Source organism: Rhamphochromis longiceps, linkage group LG16, assembly GCF_057381845.1.
Source record: "Rhamphochromis longiceps isolate RC_006_pf linkage group LG16, R_longiceps_female_GT1.1, whole genome shotgun sequence".
Taxonomy (NCBI): domain Eukaryota; kingdom Metazoa; phylum Chordata; class Actinopteri; order Cichliformes; family Cichlidae; genus Rhamphochromis; species Rhamphochromis longiceps.
Window position 1 is genome coordinate 2,475,491 of NC_140572.1, and position 22,595 is coordinate 2,498,085.

General features: G+C 44.4%; 1 protein-coding gene across 1 annotated transcript in view; it reads right to left on the minus strand.

Annotated features, from left to right (window-relative positions):
• Nucleotides 1-293: 293 nt before the first annotated feature.
• The window catches only part of LOC146650362 (uncharacterized), a 24,878-nt gene continuing 2,576 nt past the window's right edge, over nt 294-22,595 (minus strand). Inside the window, exons 3-8 of the mRNA XM_085384798.1 lie at nt 21,086-21,319; nt 12,039-12,209; nt 5,894-6,025; nt 5,314-5,480; nt 2,236-2,508; nt 294-2,158 (exon numbers count right to left, since the gene is read on the minus strand). Of these exons, the coding sequence (XP_085240924.1) occupies nt 1,982-2,158; nt 2,236-2,508; nt 5,314-5,480; nt 5,894-6,025; nt 12,039-12,209; nt 21,086-21,319 (1,154 nt within the window). The 3' untranslated portion in view covers nt 294-1,981. The remainder of the gene's footprint in view (nt 2,159-2,235; nt 2,509-5,313; nt 5,481-5,893; nt 6,026-12,038; nt 12,210-21,085; nt 21,320-22,595) is intronic.

A 22,595-nucleotide genomic window follows, 5' to 3' on the forward strand; every position in this document is an offset into this window, starting at 1 on the left:
ATCTCTATTTCTTGACTGTCAGCGAATCTCCTGATCCTTAGTGCTCAAAAAAATATTTTTTGGCCGCACGATGAGGAGGTGTATTCACTGTGAGAGGAGAACGTAGGACCCAAATCAAAGCTTTCATTTTATTTCTAATAAATACCAGTTAATGTTAGTGTTCTTACAGTTTAATTTCCAGACTTAGGAAAGAAATATTTTTCATGCCAGGCAAATGCTGCCTTACACAAAAAAAGATCGATTCTCAGTCACTCAGAGCAAAGAATACAGTTTATTAATTTTACACAGCAAATACCTAAAGACGAGACACCAGCAATGTATCGGAACTGGGAAGAAACGTGGAATGGTGCATTCCTATCTAGTGCATGAGTGCATGACTGCGTTCAAACACAAAGTGTACAAGAAGAACCTCAAAGATGTGCTCTAGCTGTTAATAGGTGTACATTTAAGAGTTGCCATCTAGCCCCCCTTTGTGGTAAAGGTGGAAGCAATGAATGCATCTTTTTTTCAGCCATTAGGGAGACATTTAGGCCATAGACAGTAAAAAAGATTAATTGGGTCTGAAAAATGAAATGTGATGCCTAAAAACCCAGATGTTGAGATGTTGATCGCTATTGCTGAAAAATAAAAATCTGATTCTACAAAAGTCTACGAGGAAACAGTTTCTGACCTGATATCTCTGAATGCTCTGCTGCTGAGTTCATGGGCTCAGTCATATATAACATCTGCTTTTTCACCCACAGTGATAGCTATCACCTGCTGTCACCTGCTGTCACCTGCTGTCACTGTAAAATGTGGAGCGCTGTCTACCAGCTTCAAAGGGGGACTGAAGAACATGGACGTCCTGTGACGCTGTAGCCCAGGACTTTTCATGAGGTAATTTTTTTTCCTGACACATTTTCTTGTTATAGAGACAATACTGACATCTATTGTGAAAACAGATACACTTTAAGATGTAAAATAATCATTAGGAATTTTGCCTGAAGTGAGCAGCAACATCTTGACAGTCGGCTAAAATCTTGTACTTGTGTTGTTGTTTTACACTCCTAATGTGTAGTTATCATTTGGAAATGAGCGCCATCAAAGGAATATAATGCTAAAACTGTGTCCTCTCTGAAGAAAAATACCTAAATGATCAAAGTTGCTTTGTTTCAATAAAGACGTATAATTAGATGTTTTATGAACATTAAACATCTGCTGTAGCTCCATGCTGCAGTTGCTGCTGACTTACAGACAATTAAAAGGGTGCTGAATGAATTTCCTTGACCGGAGAAAGACTCACTGTTCAGCATCCTCTATTAATCTAATATCACTTGTCACTGAAACACAAACAATGCATGTATAGAAGCGAACACAGTGATATACAAATATGGTCAAAACAGGTTAACAGGTTTGCTGACTTTACATGAGAATCCTCCTTATAGAGTGAAAGCAAGAAGAAAAGTGCTGCAGAGGAATGAAGGAGACTAAGAGCGATCGATACACTAGCAGAAAGAAGTCCATGGCGAGTGGAAAATGCAAACAGAAGGCAAATGAGAATAAATAAAGGACAGACAAAGATAGAGAGGGATGATTGGATCTAAAACATTTAAGTGCCCAGGAGATACGGTGTACACACCGTCCCACACTCCAACAATGGCCAGAGCATCAGCTGGTCTCTGAGAGCGTCTGTCCTCTTGCTGAACTCACAAACACACACACGCATACAAACAAGCACACACACTGGTAACACAGAGTTCAGGACATCCCGTTGGGATGAGCTGTCATCTTCATGGTTACAGTCCAAGTTCAGAGCTAGGACATAGATGGCACACACACACAGCAGTGTCCACCATGTTCGTTGGTCAATGCACACACACTCACACACACACACACACACACAGCAACAAAATTGTAGTTTTGGATTGCAAACTTCTGTGTATGTGTGTGTCCATAATTCATCCTCTCTCAAAGTCTCCCAGTGCGTCTCCATGCTCTGCTTTTAGTTTGCCCTTCTGAGTTTCTGGTGCCAAAGTGCAGTCGGCAGATTCTGGCAGCCCTGGTACTCTCGCTGCATCTCGCTATCTGTTAGAGGTGGTGTGGCATTGCACGGGGCACCAGCCAAGGTCACGTTTAAAAGGCCCGCCCATGGCTCCAGAAGGCGAAACATCCCAGCATCCTGACACATCATGAGAGGAGATTAGAAAAGTATTCAGAGGAGTAAACACTGAAACAAAGATTCATCTAAAAGGTCACCTTTCCCAGGTGGTCCAGCAAGCAGGTGGCAGGACTGATTAAGGACCAGCTGCTGTCCTCCCAGCCTGGACTCAACTTGTGGTTCAGGTGGGCATAAGTCTGCCTGGCCGGGTTCTGGATTAGAACCACATTGAGGTGTTTCTGAGAGCCTTGCAGCCGCTTGGATAGGACACCGCTGTAGCTCTGATCCACAAACAGCAGGACACGAGTTGCCCTGCAGCCGGCCAGGTCGGCCAACAGCTCATTGACTGAGTAGCGCTCTTTTAGATCTGCCTGGAAAAAGAAAGGGAGGCAGAGAGAATCAGAAATGGAAGTGTGTGAAGGCACACAGGGACAGATGGATTACAAGGAAACAGATGTGAGACAATCAGGAAAGAAAAGCAGTCAAGTGCCAGCAGTAGGAAAGAAGAAAGGACCACATCAGCATCTACTGTTTACCATGTACCATGTTCACTTTTTGGCTGGCCTCTTGCACCATAGGTTTAACTTTCTCCAGTCCATCAATTCAATTCAATTCAATTCAATTCAATTTTATTTATATAGCGCCAAATCACAACAAAAGTCGCCTCAAGGCGCTTCATAGATACAGAGAAAAACCCAACAATCATATGACCCCCTATGAGCACTTTGGCGACAGTGGGAAGGAAAAACTCCCTTTTAACAGGAAGAAACCTCCGGCAGAACCAGGCTCAGGGAGGGGCGGGGCCATCTGCTGTGATTGGTTGGGGTGAGAGAAGGAAGACAGGATAAAGACATGCTGTGGAAGAGAGACAGAGATTAATAACAGATATGATTCAATGCAGAGAGGTCTGTTAACACATAGTGAGTGAGAAAGGTGACTGGAAAGGAAAAACTCAATGCATCATGGGAATCCCCCAGCAGCCTACGTCTATTGCAGCATAACTAAGGGAGGATTCAGGGTCACCTGGTCCAGCCCTAACTATATGCTTTAGCAAAAAGGAAAGTTTGAAGCCTAATCTTGAAAGTAGAGATAGTGTCTGTCTCCCGAATCCAAACTGGAAGCTGGTCCCACGGAAGAGGGGCCTGAAAACTGAAGGCTCTGCCTCCCATTCTACTTTTAAATACTCTAGGAACAACAAGTAGGCCTGCAGAGCGAGAGCGAAGTGCTCTAATAGGGTGATATGGTACTACAAGGTCATTAAGATAAGATGATGAGATGAGATGAGATAGCGTTTATTTGTCAGTTGCAGGTCTTTTGTCCACAACCGAGATGACAGACCTTGCTGACCGTACATACAATACAAACATCACATTGGGGAGACAGGTCAGGCTAGGTAGCGAGGAAAAAAAAACATTGAAATGTGCAACACAAAAGGATAATACAGGAATGCACAGGTATCAACACACCATAACACAATAAACACAGACAGCAACATGGGAAAGAGTTCTAGTGTGTACATCTGATCTGGGACCGCTGCAATCTTTCGACTGCGCCTCCAGCTGACCCGATGTCCACATCAGAGGGGAGGTAAGCGTTGGAGGAGGCGTTGGATCCGGGGTAGGGAGGGTGATGCGTCAGTGAGTGCTTATCAGTATCAGTATATGTATGTGTGTGCGTGTCCATAGTTCAGCTGAGACAGTGTCCTTCACCCTGCCAGGCTAAGTAAACAGTCTTCCAGCCAACCCAGGTGGCCTTGCAGGGAATGGGAAGGAACAGACTCAACACAGTCGTTATGGGGCCTGATTATTTAAGACCTTGTATGTGAGGAGCAGGATTTTGAATTCTGGATTTAACAGGAAGCCAAAACAGGAGAAATCTGCTCTCTCTTTCTAGTCCCTGTCAGGACTCTTGCTGCAGCATTTTGGATTAGCTAAAGGCTTTTCAGTGAGTTTTTAGGACATCCTGATAATAATGAATTACAGTCCTCCAGCCTGGAAGTAATAAATGCATGAACTAGTTTTTCAGCGTCACTCTGAGACAGGATATTTCTAACTTTAGAGATGTTGCACAAATGGAAGAAAGCAGTCTTACATATTTGTTTAATATGTGCATTGAAGGACATATCCTGGTCAAAAATGACTCCAAGGTTCCTCACAGTGTTACTGGAGGCCAAGGTAATGCCATCCAGAGGAAGAATCTGCTTAGATACCATATTTCTAAGCCTCAGTTTTATCTGAATTAAGAAGCAGAAAGTTAGCGGCCATCCAGGTCTTTATGTCTTTAAGACATTCCTGCAGTTTAACTCATTGGTGTGTGTTATCTGGCTTCATGGACAGATAGAGCTGGGTGTCATCTGCATAGCAGTGTAAATGTATGCTATGTCTTCTAATGATGCTGCCTAAGGGAAGCATGTATAATGTAAACAGAATTGGTCCTAGCACTGAACCCTGTGGAACTCCATAATTGACCTCAGTGTGTGAAAAGGACCATCCGGTGTAGTTTCTCTGTTGACACTTGAGTTTGGCTCTAAAAGTAAATCGCTACAAACTCCAATGTTGTCCAGCTTTACAGGATAAATAAACAGCGTGCTCGGGGCTTCCCATGATGCACCCAGTGTTCTCTCGTCCCCTTTTACCTTACAATATTAAGCACCTTGAGGTGGCTTGCTGTGCTTTGCTGCTATATAAATTACATTGAATTGATCCCTGGATTGTGCTGGTGCTGTTGTTGCCTTTTAAAACATTTTTAATATAGTCATTAAAATAGAAAATAGGCCAATTTATCCAGATTGTATTTGATGTCAGTGAGTGACACTTTGGTATTAGACAAGTCTTTTATGTAGCACTAATTAGCTGATTTGTGTGTTTGTACATTATACCCTTAAACTTGGATGTAGCGTACTACCCAAGCTAGCAGGTGTTACCTGATAACTGCCACTCTAGTGTGGTCATTGTAGACAGCAAAAGACTTCAAACCTGTGACGTCACAGTGAATTGTTATAATATATAATATAATCTGTGGCCATGCACATTTGTTTTGTTTTTTTCATGTTTGATTGAGTGCCACTACCAAGTTTTACCTTTATGTTTACTTAATTTATTCTAGTGTAGTTTTCTTTGTGTGTGTGTGTGTGTGTGTGCACGCGTGTGCGTGTGTGTGGTGGTGTAGCCTCTTACAATGCCATTAAGGTTGGCATCCCACAGTAGCATGGTGCCATCCTTGCACGTTGGTGAGTTCAGGTACAGAACCAACATGTCGGCACAGTGCTGCTTCCTGCAGACGTACGACACGTGGTTACGGATCACCGATTTCTCTGTTGCAGAGTATGCGCCCTCTACATCCTCTGCAAAGGGAGGAGACCGCAGAGAGGGGTCAGGTACAGACACACATTTTAACAAACAGTCGGTGCGTCAACGTCCTATAATATTCGGCTTTTATCATCAGCCTACGTTGCTGAATTTTAGAAAGATTGTTGTTAACAAAACTCAACAGACATGATGTTGAAAGAACAGAATAAACTACAGTGAAAGTATATATATAACTTTATAAAAATTTAAAGGAGGAAGTGTTTGTAATTAAATAATAAAAATTTGTGTGATTATTCAGAATTTATCAGAGCAACATATCAAAACAGTTCTGCAGCCAGTGAACAAGCACCGATTTTTAATTAGTTTCTATACTTGGCAAATAAAGATATCAAATAAATGTAGTGGACATTTTGAAAGTAAAGAGTAAAAACTCCACCAGTGTTCCTACCAGGAAGCTGTCCACTGCTGCCGAAGAAGGTCTTAATGTGATCCTTATGGAAGCCGTTGTTCTGCAGCATTTTGTAGAACCGCTGAAGATTCTGAACATGATGCTGGAACATCACTAGTTGCTGCCAGCCACCTACACACACACACACACACGTTTCCATCACTGTACTCTGACTTGCATTCAGTTCTTAAAGACTCGAACCGTAGACCAATCATAGGGGTGGCTGTAGCTCAGGTGGCAGAGCAGGTCAGTCACTAACCAGAAGGTCGGTGGTTCGATCCCAGGCTGCCTCCTGGCTGCATGCCAAATATCCTTGGGCAAGATACTAACCCCGTGTTTGCCTACTGGTGGTGGTCAGAGGGCCCGGTGGCGCCAGTGTCCGGCAGCCTCGCCTCTGTCAGTGCGCCCCAGGGTAGCTGTGGCTACAATGTAGCTTGCCGTGAATGTGTGTGTGAATGGGTGAATGACTGAATGTAGTGTAAAGCGCTTTGGGGTCCTTAGGGACTAGTAAAGCGCTATACAAATGCAGGCCATTTACCATTAATACTAAAACATTATGGGAGCTGCATTTTTGACCAAAAGCTAAATTATTCTCCATCACATAAGGAGGTGTACTAAACAACTATATGGCTATATAGAGCTGACATGTCACCATACTAACTTATTTATTTACTACTAAACTTTACTGACAGCTATGGTTAGCAATAGGGATGGGTACCGGTGTCCGGTGCCATGATGGCACCGGTTCTAACATAAACGGTAGTAACCAGACCGAAAAGCAGCGCACATTTCGGTGCTTTATTTCGGTGCTTTTTTTCCCTGAGCTGTGATACACTTCTAGCCAATCATTTTACGTTTCCGAGGATCGTAGGCGGGCCCAGGTACGTACGTTCTTTTAGAGCAGAGCTACAGATTAAAAATGCCCAAGGCGAAGCGGTCAAAAATCTGGCTGTACTTCACAGCAAAAGATGCAAACTCAGCAGCAACAAGTGCTTTAAGCTGATACTGTGATACTGTCAAAGGAGGTAACACCAAGAATCCGATTAAACAGCTGGCGACGCATAGCGTTTTTTTTAAAAGCCGAGAAATGCGCCGTATTTGATAGCTTGCTGCGAGACCTCACACCGAGCACATCTACTGCGGGTGTGGTGCCTGTTATCGGACCCGGAGTTAGCAACATCCCCAAAAACACGAAGAGGAGAGTCCTGGCCCCCAGCCCTGCCAGTGTAGCAGAAATGATGAGGATGATGATGCAGCAGCAGCCGTTCTTCTCTGCGTGAGTAGCTTAATGTTGTTCTGTGTAATTTACGTTGAGTAGGCTAACCACGTTATTACATTAATGCATGTAAGGTGAACTAGCAAACATCATCATAGCTACATGCGGCTGTCTTCTTGTTTGATGGCAGATACTCCCTTCACCCTGGCCAAAAAGGCTAAAATGACCAAAGAAAAAGAGGGAAACGGCTAAACATGAGAGGTTTTTGGACAAAGTTTGTGTTTTTTCCATTGTTTAAGCACTGCTTCCAGCCAAGAGTGATACCATATATGCCCCATAGCTGCAGAAAAGGCTAACATTGTTATCTTTTTACAAAAAACAGCTGAACATGAGAGGTTTTTGGACAAAGTTTGTGTTTTTTCCATTGTTTAAGCACTGCTTCCAGCCAAGAGTGATACCATATATGCCCCATAGCTGCAGAAAAGGCTAACATTGCTATCTTTTTACAAAAAACCAGCTGAACTTGCTAAGTGGGAGAAGTGGACATTATATGGCACCAAGGAAAATTAATGAACGAACAAAACATTTAAGGTCTATAAAACTCTGTATATCTATTGATGCATGCCCGTATAAAAGTACGTATATAAGCTGGAGTATGTATGCTGCGGAGTAAAGGCAGGCATGCATACGGTAGTTGATTAGAATTGGCACCCACACCTTTTGTTCACTTTAGTTCTGTTTGTTTGCATGGTTATTTCTCCTGTAATGCAATACATGTCTATGTTTAAACTGTGACAAAACTATCAATAAAAATTACAGTGTCAAAAAAAAAAACAAAAAAAAAAAAACAGCTGAACATGAGAGGTTTTTGGACCAATTTTGTGTTCTCCATTCTTTAAGCACTGGTTTGAGCACCGTTTGAGCACCGGCACCATTTCAAAAGTACCGATTTGGCACCGGTATCGGATAAAACCTAAACGATACCCATCCCTAGTTAGCAATAAGGAACAGTTTGCATTTTACTGGAAAGAGTTTCATATTGTGAAGTAAAGAGCCTACAGCATTACAGAGAGAATCCCAGTGATCACAGTGTCATCTACGAACACTTGGCAGCAGTGAGAAGGAAGAACTCACGTTTACCAAGAAGAGACTCCTCCCACTAGGTGGGAATTACACCAGATGGGAGGAACTGAATGGGAATACCAAAGATGAATAACAAACTTATCATCAACTAAAACCAACATGGAACTTCAAGCACACATAAGAAATTCATAAACAGAAGGAAAGTAAAACTACCATCATAAGCAGAAGGAGCTTGAACATTAATCCCATTTGAACCGAGGATGAACCTACACTCAAAAAAATCTGCTGTTGGATGAACACAATTTAATCTTGGCACCTTTTTCCACGTGATTTAACCAAGTACAATAACTCTTTTTGACCATGTCAAACCAACACATTTGGCATTTGGTGGTTTAATGCAATCAGATTATGTTGGATCAACGTAGTATACTTACATTGACTTGAAGTGAGTTATTGAAGTATGTAAAGTGAAATTTGTTTTAATTCATTCTACACAAGTTAAAAACTTCAGGAAAACACAATGAAATCTTGTTGTTTAAACAACTACTTTGTTAATCAAGGCAATATGGACTGAAAATGTGACATCATTCTGGGGTAAAACCACACAGGATTGTGGGTACGAGTGGCCAGTGGTACTAGTGCACGCAGGCTTTCACATGAAAACAGTCACACAGCGATAAAAAGAAACACAAAGAAAGGCAAGAAGCTGTTGTTGTCATGGTCCGCGGCCCGGCGTCCGAGGTGCTGATGGGATGCCCATGCCCACGGGCGTGGCTGCTAACTCCACACCTGCATCCCATCCCAGGCTATCACCAGGTGGACTATTTAATCCTGCCCAGCCTGCTGCTCCACGCCAGTCCGTAGTCGTCTCTCAGTGGTAACGTACACCTGCGGGAAAGCCCTTATGAAAACTTATTCGTCTGAACTAGCACTAACTCTGCCCTGTGTACTCAGATCACAACTCGGCGTGTTTTGAGCCACCTGCCTGTCCACCTACCCGTCTGGAATTTGGATCACGATCAGCACTCGCCGCCTCGACTTTTCTGGAGCTCCCCCGCGGACCCTCACCCCTCCCTCCGGCTCCCTCAGCCCCGCTATCATCGTAAGACGCATACTCTACCTCCCCTCGTATGCTGCCATTTCCCCGCACCCCAATAATCCTTTTCCTTTTTCTGTTGCAGCCTCCCACAGTCCCGCTCTCGGCGTTCCTGCGCGACTCACCTCCCGGTCCTTCGGTTTCTCTGGTTCCACGCGTTTTCCCCTTCTACCCTCCCGGGACACCTTCAGTTATGATAAAGTTTATTTTTTTTCTCATACCCCGGTGTGTGTGTGCTCTGCTTCTGGGTCCAGCTTGTGCGCGGAACTTCGGTTCATGACAGTTGTATTATTAACTGCAATAGCCGGTCGCATGACAGCCACGGGAAGCCGACGGGATTACGTTGTGGAAGAAAAATTGTTCAAGCCATGTTTCCGAAGTAACAACGAGGCGACGGATGGCCTGGATTGCAGCCATTCAAAGACCAAATATAACATCCCAGAACACTCCAGGTTAGTCTGCTCCAAGCATTTCCACAAAGGTCAGTCTTCTGTTGTAGTTATTACGTAATTTATCATAACACAATTGTTGATGTAGGTTACAAGTAAGTCTTATATTGATTTGAATTGAATTCGTTGCTATGCTGCTTTGTTCACTGTGGCTTTGCGGGCTAATGTTTGTTGTGTTTTGTAGGAAAACCGGCCTACAAAATGTAGGAATGTGATCCAGACTGGGCCCCTCTGTCAGCCTGGGTCACACCGAGTTTAAAGCTGCTACCAGATCTGATCAGTTAAGAGAGAGAGCGAGATCAAAACAGCCACGAAACGTCCGCATATATGTGCCCAAGTGTTGTATTGAAGCAATCAAGTGATGAATAACTGTTTCAGTATGTTGTTTTGCAATGGTTTTTGTTGTTGTTGTTGCATTGTTGATTTGTTTTTCACCGAAGCAGCGAATAAAGCACGATGGATTTTTACAATTTTGCCTCTTTCCTGTAAGATTCTATAATAGAATGAAACAATAATGCCAGTTATAAATAAAGACAATAATTGAATGAATTACGAAACACTCATTGTTTTCTGAGATCTGAAAATGTTGTGTAACACTACAACCTGAAACGACAAATAGATGCGTTGGCCTGTAACAACAGTTGTGAGATGGAATCGTCCAAATCACCAAAGTAAACTGGACCTGGGCTTGTTGCAGGGATCTGAAGTTACTAAACATGTTGTGAGTGTATGCACTCACACTTAGGACCATATGATAATAAATATGTGCTTGATGAAAGTCGGGCAGCAGGCTGACGTCCTTACTCCACTCTATGCTCGTGTGGGTCTGACCCTTTCACTCCTTGATTTTTTCCTCATACTCTTTTCGTCACGTCTGTCTTCGTACGGAGCTGCCGTGTTCTCCGTCGTTTTGTACATCACTGTCTTTGGGGCAAATAAAATGCAAGTAGGGATTAAAACCGCAGAATTAATGAATGAAACAGCTTTTATTTGTCACTAGCAGGTTGCCCTGCAGCGAGATGGAAATGATTACCGGTGCTGGAAATGCTTGATGCAGTGTTTTGATTTTGTTGCCACTTGTACCCACAATGCAATGCGTGAAAGTCAGGTGGTCTGTCGATCTCTATTACTGCTTCTCTTGCTTAATGAACCAATATGGGCGTTGATTATTTCATAGAGACAAGCAACCATTTGCACTTACATTCATGGGTAATTAAGAATCACCAATAACTCTAATTACACACTGCAAACCAGCCAGATTGTGGATTTGAACCCAGGCCCTTCTTGCTGTGAGGCAACAGCACTAACCATCACACCACCAAGCTGTCGCTCCAGGCCTAACAAAACTAGGAAAGCTATGATTACCAGGCTTGCTGCAGAATTTTCTGTACGTTTTTGTCCTTGACAGGTTAAACCACAATAAATAGCGAGAGCACACACGTGGTGTGTGTGTACTTGTCTGCCTCTTAAAACTCCAGTGGTTTTCCTGCAGTTTGACATCTCATGTGATCTTGTGAATTTCGTGAGTCCAGGCAACTAACCACTCTTACTAGACTGTATCACATCATCTCAACAAGAACGAATTACGTTGCCGAATTTCATGCAGATGCTACATGATGTAATTATGTTCACCATAGAAACATGAAATTATTTCGTTCAAGCTACAAGTTTGAATCTTGTACATGTAACAATCACCCAACTTCATTTTTTTGATTATACAGATTTTTGGAACAGGACTACAGAACTAACCACATGAAGTAAGACCAAGAGGAATTTGTATAAGGTAAGGAAATAAACAAGACCGGCAAACACTAAGCGATAACAGAGAGCTCCTCACGATGCTATTGTTGTCTGTAAATGTTAGGTAGAAACAAGTGCTTGTATGAATGTGTGTGAATGGGTGAATGTGACATGCTGTATAGGGCTGTATAACAAGCAGTCCATTTACTAACCATGTGTCCAAGGTCACAGGATAGGGGAAACCTATCCTACCTGTCAAACAGTTACACCCTGGACAGCTGGCCAATAAGCAGGGCTAACACAGAGACATAATTCACACCTGTGGTCAGTTTGGAAATGCCCATGCATGTCTTTGGAGTGTGGGAGGAACCTTAAGTACCCGGAGAGAATATGCAAACTCCTCATAGAAAGGCCATAGACGGGATTTGAACCCGGGACCTTGTCGATGTAATTGGCATGTAACTGTAGCAATATACTAATACTAATTTACTTGCATACTACTAAAATTTGCTGTCAAGGTTTATTTCATGAGACCGTTACATAGACATAAAAACAGCGTACCTGAAATGAGGACAGCATGGTCACAGGTCTGGTAGAGGCGACAGGAGAGGTGAGTGCCCAGAGGCTGCTGATGGCAGCGTCTCGTGTTTTTATTCAGCTCACAGCTTGAGACGGGCAAACTAGGCGAGTTCACGGGCAGCAGCAGAGGACATGCTGCAAAGTCTGTGTGATCTGTCCAGGGAAAAGGAAAGTATCACAGAAAAGACACAGAAAAGGTCCTTGTCCCAGAAGGACGTCGCGTTTTCAGTGGGAGAACCTCACTTGCACTGAAAACACTACGTTCAGATGAACAGAATAAACCTTCTGGGATTTCCTTACCTGGATGACTGAGCAAGCATCAAACACAGATGTTTGTCTTAAAAGACTACTTTAATGAAAGACTTTGGACTGATATATCGCTAGACATGTCAAATTAGTGTTGGTATCCTTCTACACTCACCAACAATACAAAAATACTTAATTGCACATTTGGCATGTGAATGAAACTTTGCACAAACATCTTCAAAGATACAGTGATTATTAGCATATGTTTTTTTTTTAGATTTACTATAAATCCCAGTTATTTGGATTTTCATATAAACTTAGCACAAAATTGTTAATGATCTGGACAGGGCCCACACGATAGGGCAAATTCAAGCTGGTTTTTTGTAAAACCAAGCTGCACCATTATTTGGCGCGAGTCATAGTACCGTCTCCAAATTGGCCAGTTCTAAGTTAATAATTGGGGATGTCAAAGATGGGCCATGAAGAGGGTGTCCCAAAAAGAATACACCACAACAAGACCATTTCCTCACCCCACTAGCACTTGGGAACCAAAGGCCATAGGGATCCTTGTACAGATTTGCAGTCCAGGTTTTCAGGATGATATGGCAGACAGCTCTCTGGACCATAAAGAACTCCACTCTCACAGGGCTGCCATGATTACAGTTTGACATCATGTGCAGTAGAACCAGAACATGTGGAGAAATGTTACGTTCAGCAACGAGTCAAGATTCTGCCGAAGACATCGCAGGGTCAAAGTGTGGAGAAGATGTGGAGAACATAATGCTGTTTGCTGAACTGATAGGGGAACAGTTTTTGGTAGAGCTTGTGTGATGTATTAGTATAAGGCAGCATCTCCCTCCATGGGAAAACAAGGCTTGTCATCACTGGAGGAAAGCTCGATGCTGAGAGACATTGAGATTCTGCAGCCAGTGGCAATCCTGTGTCTCCAGAGTCTGGGACCAAACTCTGCCCTCCAAGATGACAACGCACCCCCTCAGAGCGGGGTTTATCAGGCACTGCCTCCCGAACTTTGGAGAAAAGAGGATGGAATGCCTTAACTGCAGTGCCGACCTAAACCCCACTGAACACTTGTGCGATCAGCTAGCTTGGGTGTGGTGTTCGTGCCAGAGTGACCAACACAACCACAATGTCTGGCTTGCAATGTAAATTGTCATGTACAGCGGTGCCTTGGAGTCACACGTGGAACATCTGAATTTGGTCCTGGACCGCTTGCAGCTTGCTGTCCTCACAATCAATCCAGCAAAGTGTGTCCCGGCCAGAGCTAGAGCCGTACCTTCAGAAGAGCACTATGCCACTATCAAGTGTGGCACTAGACTCCTTAAAGTACTACTTGCTGGGGAGGGAGTTCATCTTGCAGACTGACCATAAAGCATTGCAGTGGCTGAACAGGCTGAAGAACTCAAATGGGGAAATTATTCACTGGTTCAAGCCATGCAGCCATTCCAGTTCAAAGATCAGCACATCCCTGGAAAACACGGCACAGCTTCCAACTATCTCTCTCGCTATCCTAGCATCCTTGAAGTGTGTGTCGAAGCCGCACCTGCAGCTGCACAACTCTGCAGACTTCCAGTGGAATAGAATGAGTCTACAGGCAAGCAATGCAGCAAATGCTATGGCATTTTCCTGAGATTTGCTAATTTCGTATTGAGGTGGCATAACTCCAAAAATGCCAATGTGGAAATCAAGCACTAAATTTTGCGCACTGATGTGAGATAATACTTTAAATATATTATCCATAATTATCCAGGTTAGGACAAGACCACATCATGTGACCCTCATTTGCTGGATTATGTCCACACCTGGGACAGGCAGGATCGGCTTCTGGGAAAACTTTGAAAGCCTCTCTCTTGTATAATGAAGACGATGAAGAATTTTAAACTGAATTAAACCACGGCGAATGCAAAGGGAGGAGGTATGTATACGATTCAAGCAAGATCTCCACTCATCATCAGATAAATCCACCCCAACGTCTTTTTCCCAATTATTTTTAGTTTTTTCCCAAGTAACAGGCCTTAAGCTCTGTATCAGTTTGTATATGACGGAGATTCACCTTTTGCCAAAAGGATCTATTTCCAAAATAGTATCCACTTGATTTTTAGGAGGTAAGTAGGAGAATGAAGGAAACAATGTTTTTGCAAAATTTCGTATTTGCAGATATCTAAACATATGTGAGGTTGGTATATTGTAATCTCTCATCAAAGCATCAAAGGTGTTAAAAGTTTCTCCTGAAAATAAATTGTAAAAAAACTTCAAACCATTATTGTGCCAAATTTGGAATGCTTTATCTGAAATGGATGGCAATAAAAAGGTTAAAAGCAACAATGAAAAAATTACTAACCTGTTGCAAACAGAAGCGCCTTCTGAATTGAAGCCATAATCTAATAGATGTTCCTACAACTGGATTTGTTATTTTCTGTTTTGGATTTAGAGCTACGGATGAGGTTAGGAGGGGAAGTGGATTAGACATCAGTTCCATTTTTACCCAAGCCTCACCCTCGCTGTTCTCATAAACATATTTCCAGTGCAATAATTTGGTGATATTAGCCGCCCAGTAGTGGCAACCCTAGCCCACCAGGCTCTTTTGGTACTTCCAAATATGATTTTTCCATTCTGGGATTTGAATTTTTCCAAATAAATGTTGCTATTAATCTGTCTAAATCTTTGAAACTTGATTTGGTTATGAAAACAGGAATCATTTGGAAAACATAGAGACGTTTTGGTAAGACCGCCATTTTAACTAGATTTATTCTGCCTGCTAATGAGATTGGAAATGTTGCCCATTTTTTAAAAATCTTGTGATGTTTGTTCTAACAAAGTGTCAAAATTATGAATCCGCAACTCCATCATTGTGCGGGTTATATTTATTCCCAAATATTTAAACATTTCTTTTTCTAACTTAAAGGGGAAGGCAGAGAAATCTTGCTCTCTGTTATTAATAGGGAACAGTGGGCTGCAGCAAGGCTTCTGACGAAAACATCGAAATACTCACATATAACACCGCTGCTTATACAGTTACACTGGCTCCCTGTCGAATTCAGAGTCCACTTTAAGATTCTGGTTCTCACATTTAAGGCTCTTCAAGAACAAGCACCATCATACATCATTGAACTCTTACAGCCCTATGCCCCTAGTAGGTCTCTGAGGTCTTGTGGTCAGGGCCTACTTGTTATTAAGTATACGAGACTGAAAACTAGGGGTGATCGAGCTTTTGCTACTGTGGCCGCCAGACTGTGGAATTCTCTTCCTCAGAACTTAAGATCTGCTGATTCACTGATTACTTTTAAAAAACAGCTAAAAACACATCTTTTTAAAATTGCATTTTGTTAACTTTTGATTGTACTTCGTCTTTTTAATCTGTGTCTATACCTTGTAAAGCACTTTGTGATCCCTTATCTAGAAATGTGCTATATAAATAAAATTTTACTTACTTTACTTACTTACTTTTCCAATTCAATTTGCATCCAGATATGCGTCTGAAGTGATCTAATACCTTGAGCAGTTTTATATCTAATGCCGTTGGATTAGATATATACAGCGATAAGTCATCTGCACACAATGATACTTTGTGCATTGTCCCGCTCCTAGAGATTCCAGCAACCTGATTGTCCTCCCTAAGAGCGATAGCTAAAGGTTCGATTACTAAGTTGAAAAGATAGGGAGATAAACTACAGCCTTGCCAGCAGCCTCTACTAAGCTGAAAGAAGTCAGAAGTTACATTGTTTGTCCTCACTGCCGCAACCAGAGAGGAATACAGTATTTTAATCCATTTTTGAAACAATGGGCCAAATTCAAATTCATTTAGGACCGCATGTGTCATGATCCTGGGTCCTTTTGACCCAGCGTTTTGTGGTTTCTCTTCGCGATTTTGGTTCTGTTCTCTAATTGGAGTTTACCCTGTTCCCCCTGTGTGTTCCTGTTTTATTGTGAAGGTCTGTGTCTTATGTGAGTGTTTTCAGTTTGCCTCCCTGGTCTCGTCATGTTAATCACTCCCAGCTGTGTCTCCCACCTGTGTGTAATCTCCCTGTGTTCTGAGTGTATTTAAGTTGTATTTTCTGTCTTAGTAATCGCTGGTTCGTCTGTGTTGTTTCCCCTCGGTCTCCCTGCGTCTCCCCGTATGTATTTCTCCGGACCTCCCTGCATCCTCATTCTGGTTTGTCTTATTAGTTTACCCAGTTTAGGTTTCCGGTTTCATGTTTTGTCGCCACCGCTGTTTGTACTTACACCCCTGTAAATAAACACTCACCTGCACCAGAGCTGCCGCCTTTTGGGTCCTTACTACAAATCCACACGGCTTGCCCCGCAAACCGTGACAGAACGAACCAGCCACCATGGACCCAGCGGCAGTCAATCCGTCCGAGGAGCTCCAGGATGACATCGGCTACAATGTGGAGATCCTCCTCGGGCTGTGGCTGGAGAATCCTCCGTACGAGCTTCGCCGCGCCGTGGAAGGTCGGCTACAACGTCTCTTTTCCGGCCTGCCATGGCTACTGAATTCACTTCCTCCGACCATACAGGCTTTTCTCCGGCACACACCTCACCTTCTCTCAGCCACTCCTGCCTCGCTGCCCGGCCCGTCGGAGCCGTCTGCGGGGAGGAAACGCAGATCGCGCCGCAAGCGCGCCACCCCACAGCCGGACGTTCGGGCTTCTAAATCGCCGGCTGTGGTGAGTGAGGACTCTTTTTCATTTTCAGACTGCATGACTGTTCATTCAGGGGCTGCGTTTTGTGTGGCGGATGTCAACGCGAGCTGCTTATCGCCTGTGCAGCTACCGGCAGCTCGGTTAGCTCCCCCGCAGCCACTCTCAGCTCGGTTAGCTCCCCCGCAGCCACTCTCAGCTCGGTTAGCTCCCCCGCAGCCACTCTCAGCTCGGTTAGCTCCCCCGCAGCCACTCTCAGCTCGGTTAGCTCCCCCGCAGCCACTCTCAGCTCGGTTAGCTCCCCCGCAGCCACTCTCAGCTCGGTTAGCTCCCCCGCAGCCACTCTCAGCTCGGTTAGCTCCCCCGCAGCCACTCTCAGCTCGGTTAGCTCCCCCGCAGCCACTCTCAGCTCGGTTAGCTCCCCCGCAGCCACTCTCAGCTCGGTTAGCTCCCCCGCAGCCAGTGCTCCTCTCAGCTCAGTCTCTTGTGCCTCCTTCAGCTCAGTCTCTTGTGCCTCCTTCAGCTCAGTCTCCAGTGTCCCCTTCAGCTCAGTCTCCAGTGTCCCCTTCAGCTCAGTCTCCAGTGTCCCCTTCAGCTCAGTCTCCAGTGTCCCCTTCAGCTCAGTCTCCAGTGTCCCCCTCTGCTCAGTCTCCAGTGTCCCCCTCTGCTCAGTCTCCAGTGTCCCCCTCTGCTCAGTCTCCAGTGTCCCCCTCTGCTCAGTCTCCAGTGTCCCCCTCTGCTCAGTCTCCAGTAGCTCCAGTGCCCCCGCTACCCGTAGCTCTGGCTCCAGCAGTACCGGTTCCACTCATTCACTCCATGCAGGGAGAAAATTTAAGGTCCAGTCAGGGAGTTTCTCGCGCTTTAGCTGCTTCAGGCACCGTTCTGCACTCCAGGGCTTCCCCAGAGGCTAGGTCTCAGTCCCCAGCTGATTCTGGACCCCTGAAGATTAAGCAGCCCTCAGAGAACAACTCCGTGTCAGTGCTGTCTGAGCAGGGCCAGTGCTCAGCACAGCACCCATTGCCTTCATGTCTGCCAGAGGACTCCATGCCTGCTGGCTTTGCGATGGCTTCTGCTGGAGGGTCCAAGGGGCCCGTCCAGCCTTCGTTTCGTGTCTCCGCTGGAGGGTCCGAGGGACCGCTCCGGCCTTCGTCCCGTGTCTCTGCTGGAGGGTCCGAGGGACCGCTCCGGTCTTTGTTTCCTGTTTCCGCTGGAGGGTCCGAGGGACCGCTCCGGCCTTTGTTTCCTGTTTCCGCTGGAGGGTCCGAGGGACCGCTCCGGCCGTTGTCTCCAGTCTCCGCTGGGGGGCCCGAGGAGCCCGTTCAGCCACCTGTCTCAGCTGGAGGGCCCGAGGAGCCCGTCCAGCCACCTGCTGCAGCTTCATCATCATCCTCGCCGGCTGCAGCTTCATCATCATCCTCGCCGGCTGCAGCTTCATCATCATCATCCTCGCCGGCTGCAGCTTCATCATCATCATCCTCGCCGGGTCCAGCCTCAGAGCCTTCAGCCTCGTCTGGTCCAGCTTCATCCGAGCCTTCAGCCTCGCCTGGTCCAGCTTCATCCGAGCCTTCATCCTCGCCTGGTCCAGCTTCATCCGAGTCTTCATCCTCGCCTGGTCCAGCCTCATCCGAGTCTTCATCCTCGCCTGGTCCAGCCTCTGCAGCCTCGCCTGGTCCGGATCACCATCGCCTGAGTGGCCGCCGTTGCCTTCCGCACGGCCGGCCCCCCGAACTGTGTCCACGTCGCCGCCGTTGCCGTCCGCACGGTCGGCCCCCCGAACTGTGTCCACGTCGCCGCCGTTGCCGTCCGCACGGTCGGCCCCCTGAACTGTTTGGACTCCTGTGCTGTCGGCCCCCTGGCCGGCCCCCTGAACTGTTTGGACTCCTGTGCTGTCGGCCCCCTGGCCGGCCCCCTGAACTGTTTTGGACTCCTGTGCTGTCGGCCCCCTGAACTCTTCTGTTTTGGGCTCTGTTTTTTCCTGTGTTCTGGTGTGCTTCGTTTCTTTTGGTTTTGGGCTCGTTTTTTGTTTTTGTCTTTTGGCCTTCTGGTGCTCCGGTTTTGTTTTGCTTCGAGGCTCACCGGTCTGTAGGAGCTGCATTGTGAGGGATCCTTACCCTTAGGAGTAAACTTAATTTCATATACACAAATATTGTGACACCGTTCTTTTTTCGACACTTTATTTATGTTTATTCGATTTTGTTGAAATAAATGAGTTCTATTTGTAGTGCACACATTTAGTTAGCTTTGATACAATCATCTTTATTAAATTCTTTTTCTCTGTTTTACCGGTGCTGGCAGGGGTTTATGTCGCTGCTCAGGGCTGCTGGCGTCATGAAGGGCAAAAGATATGCTCTGTTGAGCACTGTTATACACAGGAAGTGCTGACTGGGTGATAGTAAGTGTAGTTCTATCATGAGGAAGAACAATTATCTTAAATGTTGCATAATTGCTTTTACTTATAAGTTGCTTATTTGCTGAGTATCATTAATTTGAAGTAAGTATTAAACTAAATGCTGCTTTTGGGGGCTTTTGTTGATGTTAAATTTGTTGGTATTTGTGTTCCCCTTATGCATCAACCTGGTCTGATCAGCCAGTATTTAAGTCCTTTGTGTTTCTTGTGTGTTAGTTCAGTTTTATTTTGTTGAGCAATTAGTCTGGAGTTATGTTGAATTGTTATTTTGTCTTGAGTTTAGTTCTGTTCCTTTGGCCTTGTTTAGTATGTATATTGTTGATTCATTTTGTCTATTTTTCTGGGGTAAGTAAAAACCACCATTTTTTAGAATACCCACTTTGTGCTCCTGCCTAACCACCTCACGAGGTTCAATGACATGGCGAAGGAGAATATGCAGAGCTGGAGGATGCTAAGGATAGGGTGGGATGGAAGCAGATGATCCTCTGTGTGGTAACTCATAAAGAGGACAGCCAGAAGAAGAAGTAGCTGTAGTCACTTAACCATATTTTTTTTCAATGTTTTGTTTAAATGTGGGCGATCGTCTAATCCGGTCGTTAAGTGATGACGTGACGAATCCTACTTCCGGGCCTAAAGTAGTCTGCGTTTAATATGGCTTTTGTGTTGTGAACATGTTTAATGTTTTGTATTTTCTTCTATTTTATCTCAAAAAGCTCCTAAAACAGTCAGTGATCACTGCTGACCTCCCTCGGCTTTTATTACCGCTAATCATTTATTTAAGCTCAGTTTTTAAAACCTTAGGATGTAGCTACAGCCCAGCCCATGCAGCAGTATATGAATGACTAACCTCGTGTTGTGGATGGATTATCTCAGTTGTTCTCCTGGCTGAAGTTTGGTCCTTTTACAGCATCCTGCCATGCGATTACATTTGTTCCTGACCACCGAGAACACTCACGTTAACTTTTATCCAGTGGAAAAAAAGTTAGCTTGTTTATATTATGCTAACATAGCTGTGTCGCTAGCGGTCACGTAGCACATCATTATATAGCAGCTAGCCCAACTTCAGTAACCCTACAAACGTCACTGCTGTTTAGTTTTCTGTCTTCATTTATGCTGGAAGTGATAACAGAGCTGTACGTTTGAATTTGTTTCCAAAACCCCGCAGTCAGGACATGCTATATTGTATTTAGATAGAAGCTAGCGAGCTAACTCCCTGCTAACTTCTAACTCCATTAAATGTCATAAATTCCGTTTTCATGGATGCCTGAATGTTAAACTCAATTGTTACACCTGGTAGAGCAGAACGCTGATCATTTTATTAAAGATGAAAGACTTTAGACAGTTTTTCAACTCTCAGTAATGCCACAGTGATCGTTTGATTTATGGACCTGCAGCGGAGTTTAGGCCCAGACACGGCTAGTGACGTCAGACTTAACGACCGGATTGGCTGCAGGAGTGTGCAAAACACAGTAGACTCCCATTTAAGACACTTGTGTATTTATGTCAGTTGTTGTGCTTTCTGTGGTTATTATGTATTTCAGTTCAGCACAGAATCATTACATATACTCCGAATACTCCAAATACTCTGAATACAGTGCTGTTAATTAGTTGTCTGTAAAAAAAAAAAAAAAAAAAAGGGAAAAGTATGCCCTCTAAGTGGTTAGTGTAGGCTGGTTGCAAGGACTGAGCTGGGCTTTTTTCAGACCTGCTGTACCTACCAACACATCTGAGTCTTTGTGTTCGGTTACTGTCTCTGACTCCAACGACCAGTGGGAGGAAGTGGACCTCACAGAGCCCTCCAATGGCATGCTCGAGCAGACGGTTACCACCGCTGGTGCTAATGGTGCCAACTGTCATGTGACCATTACCAATCACCCTTTCTGTCCCGGTGTGACGATGCTTCAGCTGGTTCTCACAGCGACCCTTTAAAGCTAGCGTCAAACATTCATCACCTGAAGACACAAAGGCAGACGACAGCAGGAGAAGGTTTAGGGTCAGTTTCCTGTAGTGGGTAGATGAGTGAAAGGGAAATTTGAGCACTGTGAAAGTAAAAATAAATGATAAAGTTTGTTAGCCCGGCCTCCTTTTCTTAGCTTTATAAGTAGAGTAAGGTTCTGCAAATGTTTAATACAGCCCTTAATCTTTAATGCACACCAAACCACTAACTGGGAGAGACATGAATTACCTTGGACCCTATTGGTTTAGAGATCTTTATGGAACCGGTAAAAAAGTGAACTATATATAGCTTTTCTTCCACATCTGTTTATCTTCTCTACTTCCTTTTTTGTCTTCTACTTTTACCATTTTCTTTTCTTTTTGTCATTTCTCTCTTTTCTCCTTTCTGCCCTGATTTGGTTAAATTAGGTCAAAAGAAAGTTTCTCTCTAAAGAAAATGCTCATGTAAATCTACCTATGGGACCCAGCAGGGGGCACAGTGCTGCGTGTGCATGCATGAATAGCTCAGCATTTGGCCTTAACCCCTCTCACAGTGGGAGGTCATAAACCTGCACTTGAACATACTCTGCTTTTATCAGAGATGCAGGAACACATACATCACAGAAAGCTTTTATTTGCCGTCCCTTTGGAGCAGTAGTGCAGCAATAACGCACTTTTAAAAAACTCTCCTACTCTGCCTTTTGACCTGCTGTTCATTAAAGCTGTTGTTGCCACTGAAAGTGGAGCTTTTCAGATGCATGGAAACTAATTCTTAAGTTCGCCTCACATTGGTCTGTCTCCTTGTGAATGATAAGGCCAGGTATTAAACTTACCTGCAACCTGTACCTGCAGAAGAGGCACAAAAAAAAGAATTTTGCACACTTCTCAAGGTGAACGGAGAAGTGATGGAGCTATAAGTCAAATGTCATTATGGCAGAAGAATAACACAAATAAGAGGTTTTGGGGGAAAAACCCTTCAGTCCCCCCCCCCCCCCCCCCTTTCCCAGCTATGTTTCTTAGTTGCAGCCTGCATGCTGGGCTGCATGGTACAGGTGAACCACATGTTCAAAGAAGCCTTTTTAGGGGAGTTTTTCAATCATTGATTGATTTGTCCTTTTCAGGCCTGTGAAAAACCTGAGGAAAACTGAGGCATGAGGAAACACAGCTGAAACTAATCAAAGCAACAAGACAAGGAAGTAAAACTCAATACAAGATCAAACCACTATCAAATAAAGCAGACCCTGCATTTACTGATTATTGACTTGACATACACTATATTGCTAACAGCATTCA